The 5,717-nt window shown below is 35.8% G+C and overlaps 1 protein-coding gene across 1 annotated transcript; it reads right to left on the bottom strand.

The window, feature by feature from the left end:
- Positions 1-4,634: 4,634 nt before the first annotated feature.
- Positions 4,635-5,264, bottom strand: LOC140448708 (uncharacterized). Its single transcript, XM_072541820.1, has one exon. It carries the CDS (start codon positions 5,262-5,264, stop codon positions 4,635-4,637), a length of 630 nt encoding a protein of 209 aa, XP_072397921.1.
- Between the last annotated feature and the right edge of the window lie 453 nt (positions 5,265-5,717).

Genomic DNA, 5,717 nt, shown 5'->3' with positions numbered 1-5,717 from the left:
AATTAGTTTATGGATTTATTTGTCAGATGTCGCTATTGCGTCCAGATCGAAGCCATTCTAGTGTTGCTTTTGCTATGACAGGAAAGATTGTTTTCACGTTCAGAGCGATTGTGAATAGCCGCTTCGAAGATTCCTTTTAGGGGGAAATACGTATAAGCGGAAACACAGACGCACTATACGTGAAATCAAAACTTAACTGTTTTTCCTTTCAAGAAAAAAACTTTACGTTCTTTGACATTAATAATGAGTGACAATATTTGTCACATATTGTATAAAGAGATGGTGCAGTTTTTTATAGGGCTTGTGGATGCGGCAAGTGAATTAGGACTTCTTCTTCTTCTACGGCACTACAGCCCAAAATGAGCCTTGGCCTCCTTTATTTTTTGCCTCCACCCTTGTCTGTCTGTGGCTGCTCTTCTCCATACACGGACTCCTAAAAGTGCTTGTGCGTCGCTGCTTACTGTGTCTTCCCAGCGCTTTCTTGGCTTTCCAACTGGTCTCTTTCCCTGCATTCTGGCGTTCAGTGCTCGTTTTGGTAGCCTATCCTCTCCCATTCGTATCACATGTCCGGCCCATTGCAATCTTTGTATTTTAATTAGGACTTGCGAGGTGGTAAACGAGGAAAAAACCAAATATATGTTGGTTTCTAAAAACCTCCAACAGATAATTCAAAAAAAACAACCATACCTTTAATCATGTCAAAAAATTCACATATCTTGGATCGTTAGGAAACGCAACAAACCCAACAAGCGACGAAATAAAAAGACGCATAGCAATAGCAAACAAAACTGTTCACGGTCTTCAGAAACATTTAAAAAATAAAAATATAAAACATGCAATAAAGCTCAATATATACCGGACTTTATTAAGACCGGTTTTGATATATGGCGCTAAAACGTAGAGCTTATCTCAAAATAATGAAAGACTTGTTGGTATTTTTGAAAGAAAAATTCTTAGGAAGATTTTTGGGGCCGTAAATGAAAATGGGCTATGGCGTCGAAGATAAAACTTTGAACTATATGAGTTATACACCGATTCAGATATAGTGATATTCCTTAAAGTGCAGACCTTTATGAGTATGATTACACATACAGTGTAATGATACTCATAATAAACGCAAGAAACACTTTGTTTCTTCTATAACATAACAAGAACACAATTCAAATAAAAGTAGTGATTTGTTGAACTCACTATATGAAAAAATCTGAGTAATTACATTTTATAATTCTCTAAAATCTTACTTAGCTTTAGCAAACAACCGCGTAAACTCTATTATTTTCTGTTTGTTATTTAAACCCTAAGTAACGCCACTAATCTTCTTACAACTTAACTTACAGCTATTTACAAACATATTACGTTCCGTAAATTGTATCTAAATAGTTTCCAGTCTTGCGTGAAATTCTTTAGTGTGTTCCCTTTCAGACTTCTAAAAGTGTAATCTTTATGAAGATCTTTATCCTCAAACCTCTCCACGTTTTATTATCATACCTCATAACTTACGACAGACATCACACACATAAACGGGTTTTAGTATCGTCCACATCAAAATGTAGACGGTGGTCCAAAATAGTCTGTCAGGACTAGTCAAGTAAAGACTAAAAATTAATAGAAAAATAAAAGTAAATTTTGATTAAAAAGATTTAGTAGATTAAAAATTATTAGAAAGATAAATTTTTTTAAATTACGATTTTATAGTTTTTCAAAAAAGTAAGTGGGTAGGGGAGACCAGGGCTGGTTGGACTTTTCAAATTAAGGCGCCCATATTTTTTTTATTGATAGATGGTAAGAAAATATGTCATGCACTATCCCTAGAAGACGAAGTAATGGAGGAATGGGAAAACTACATTAAAGCATTATTTAAGGATGATCGAGGATCACTACCTAACTTAAGTGCAAATACAGGACCATCAATCTTAAAAGGTGAAGTGGAAAAAGCCATACACCAAGCCAAAAACAACAAAGCCAGTGGACCAGATCAAATATACAGCGAATGGCTAAAATTACTCTCAAATGACAATATAAAAGAACTCACTGTACTTTTCAATCAAATATATGATACCAGTGAAATTCCATCGGACTGGTTAAAATCGATCTTTATTCCTCTACCTAAGAAACCAAACGTTAAGAAATGTAGCGACTGTAGACTCATTAGTTTAATGAGCCATGCCGTTAAAATACTGTTGCAAATTCTTCTAAATCGAATTAACAACAAGTGCGAAGAAATAATTAGTCAAGAGCAGTTCGGGTTCCGGAGATGCCTTGGAACTAGAGAAGCACTATTTTCTATGCAAACACTCCTTCAACGATGTTGGGAGGTAAGAAAACCCGTATATATGTGCTTCATTGATTTTGAAAAGGCATTTGATTGCGTTCAGCATACCAGACTAATTACCGCCTTGCAGAGCATCCAACTAGATGAGAAAGACATTAAACTTATTGCCAAACTTTACTGGAACCAAACAGCCATTATTAATACCAACAATAGAGAATCAAAGCCAATCAGTATTGAATGAGGCGTAAGACAAGGCTGTATACTATCTCCCACCCTCTTTAACGTGTATTCTGAGAATCTATTTAGGGAAGCTTTAAAAGATCAAAAAGGAATTATCATAGGAGGAGAAATAATTAACAATATACGGTACGCCGACGATACTGTGATTCTAGCTGAAAACATCGACGATCTGCAGGAGCTAATCAATAGAGTTGACATGGAATGCACAAATTGGGGACTGTCGATAAATATTGATAAAACCAAATATATGGTGACCAGTAAAGTGGATATCGGCGCAACCCAACTGATATTAAACCAACAACCGCTGCAGAGAGTACAGAGATTCAAATACCTTGGATGTTGGATTACCCAAAATCTAGATCCATCCTTCGAAATTCGATGTAGAATTGAACAGGCAAGAAACTCATTTCAAAAATTCAAGCCTCTATTATCCAATAATTCAATAAATTTGGAAATCCGTGAAAAGTTTACAAGATGTTACGTGTGGTCTGTACTTTTGTATGGATGTGAAACTTGGACTTTAAACGCCGATATCATGAATAAAATCGAGGCGTTTGAGATGTGGTTGTATTGAAGGATACTAAAAATTCCATGGACTAGCAGAACCAGAAACGAAGAAGTTCTTCGAAAAATGGGACATCAACGAACTCTATTAAATATTATTAAGAGGCGTAAACTAGAATATCTTGGACATATATTCATAGGACCAAGATATGAGTTCCTTCGGCTAATTCTCAACGGTAAAATCGAAGGAAAGAAATGGATAGGACGGAAGAAACTCTCTTGGTTGAGGAATTTGCGGCAGTGGACAATTTGACAGCGGACCAATTGCTACACGTAGCGCAAGACCGAGATCAGTATAAAAATATTATAAGCATGGTAGTCGCCGACGTTCCGTAGGGATATGGCACTCTAAGAAGAAAAAGAAAATATGTTTAATTTCCTGATTAGTATTGTCTTATTTACATAAATTTTAAATTACGTAATGTTCGGACTTATCCTATTTCCAGAATTTAATTTTTTCCTTAAGGATGTAAGTGTACCAAGCAACCAGGTATTCGGGGTTAGTTGGTACACACCTTGGGGTTGGTTGGTCAAGACAGAAACTAGGAGATTGAATAATATTTTTATTATTTTCATATACAAATTAGCCTACAAAAAGTTAATACAAAAAAAATCCGTGTCTATTCTTAAAAAAAAAAAACGAATAATTTAATCAGATCCATCCGAATCGCAATTGTGACACACGTAGAACAAGCCCGCATCTACGCATTTTTCATGTGCCCACATTTGCATTGATTGCACTGAATCCATGTTTCGTTAGGGAAACTATTTGACCAGGGTTCAACGCAAATCAGGCAGAAGGTGTCCTCATCAGTACTTGAATCGTCTTTAATTTTTGCTTGTTTTTTCGTGTTCTTTTTATTTTTGCCAAACACCTGTTTTTTAATTGATTTCGTTTTATTTTCTTTTTTTTTTCTCTTCTTCTAAGGCATCTTTAATAAAAGTATCTGTCAAAATTTCAGATTTCCTTTTTTTGCGACCATGTTGCCTTTTTCTTTCTGCGTCTTTTGGAAATGGTTTAAAATTTTCGAGATCTGTAAAATTACATATTGCTTCTTTATTAGGGGGCTTGGGGCACTGAGAATTTTTAGGTAAGAAAATATTTGGACCTTTTTTGGTAGGCGTCTGACTTTCTTGGTCTGCTTGGTCCAGCTTGCAGCGTGTCTTAGTTAGAATTAGTTTGTTGGTCTGGCAATGGCTTGTCGACACGGATTAAAGTCACTTCGATGGGTGTAATTTAATCGAGTTCCGGTCGATTTGTTTCAATCTCCAATACGGGATTCTGGTTTGACCTCTAGTTTCGCTCGATAGCTTGCAAATCTTGTTCACGATGTGGTCTATCTGTGACATAAGCAGCCATAAATTCACTGTCCGGAAAAATATCTCTATTAAATGAATAAATTCCGGAAACTTAAAATCCAGCTACAATATTGTTTGGAGTTGTTGCTAGTGGTAGTGCAGTACGAACTATACTGGGTATGTCATTAATGGTCATCGTTGCACCAGGATGATTAGTCATCCAAGAGTCACACGCACTATTGATATACTTTTTTAATGGTCAATACACACTACGATCCAGTAGTTGGAGCTTCCGGCTGCAGTTAGTTGGAAAGGATAACACTGTTATGTCGTGATCTTTGCAGATGTTTAGTGCCTCAGGAGACAAATGCAAATCGTGGTTGTCTATTAAAACTAGGAGAGGGTTTTCTTTAGACGCCTTGTAGTATTTAATAAAATGTTGTATATATTGTATAAAATGAACTTCTTTCATCCATCCTGACGGATTAGCACTTCCAGCCGGGGCATCTGTGAAAAAATGGGGCTTAAAATTTACTCGAGGAAATATGAAAAAAGGTGGCACAGTATTTCCAGTAGCAGAAACAGCACAAGCTAGAGTTACAAGCGTGCCGTATTCTGCTGAAGTAACTCTTCCCACTTGTTTAACACCACGTCTAGCCACAATACGATCAGGTCTCTGAACTGTAGTAATCCCTGTTTCGTGCATGTTCCAGATTTCCGCAGGACTAAAATTAAATCTTCTAAGGACAATTTCTAGATTGCTGAAAAATCTTTCCACATTTGTTTTGTTAAAACTCGTCGCTCTAGACAAACTGGTGGCTTCAGGCGTCCTTATAGCCAATTCAGTATTTCTCTGTAAAAACGATGTAAACCAATCGGGACCTGCCATCTCATTCGTTTTTCAGCTATTTGGAACCAACAAATTCAAAGAAGTTGCGTATAAAAAAGCTAATCTTCTCATCTTTTCACTTCTTTGGGCGTAAGACAATAATAAATATTTGAATTATTTTAAACTTTTAAACAAATGTTTATTTAATGCACATTCTGTTATACTACTGCTACTAATAAAAGATAAAAGTTGATAAGTTACTATTAGAAACAAATAATGTATAGTATCATGTAAAATTATTAGCAAACGATATTTGTAAATTACATAAAATTGTTCGTGAGGACTTGTTGAGAACTCCTGGTTTATTCTGTTTATTTTGAAAGATAGACAATAGAGAACGCCATCACTTACTGCATAAAAGTGGCAACGTCTTGGCGAAATTCCCATAAGGTTAGCATTTCATATCTTACCCTGTACAGACTAGTCACTTTGAGACAAAGTATAGTAATGATT

This window comes from Diabrotica undecimpunctata, chromosome 8, assembly GCF_040954645.1.
Source record: "Diabrotica undecimpunctata isolate CICGRU chromosome 8, icDiaUnde3, whole genome shotgun sequence".
Classification (NCBI taxonomy): Eukaryota; Metazoa; Arthropoda; class Insecta; order Coleoptera; family Chrysomelidae; genus Diabrotica; species Diabrotica undecimpunctata.
This window is presented reverse-complemented; position numbering and strand designations above follow the sequence as displayed.

Excerpts from the sequence above, each read along its gene's own strand:
- LOC140448708 (XM_072541820.1), bottom strand. The coding sequence starts at position 5,264 with ATGGCAGGTCCCGATTGGTTTACATCGTTTTTACAGAGAAATACTGAA.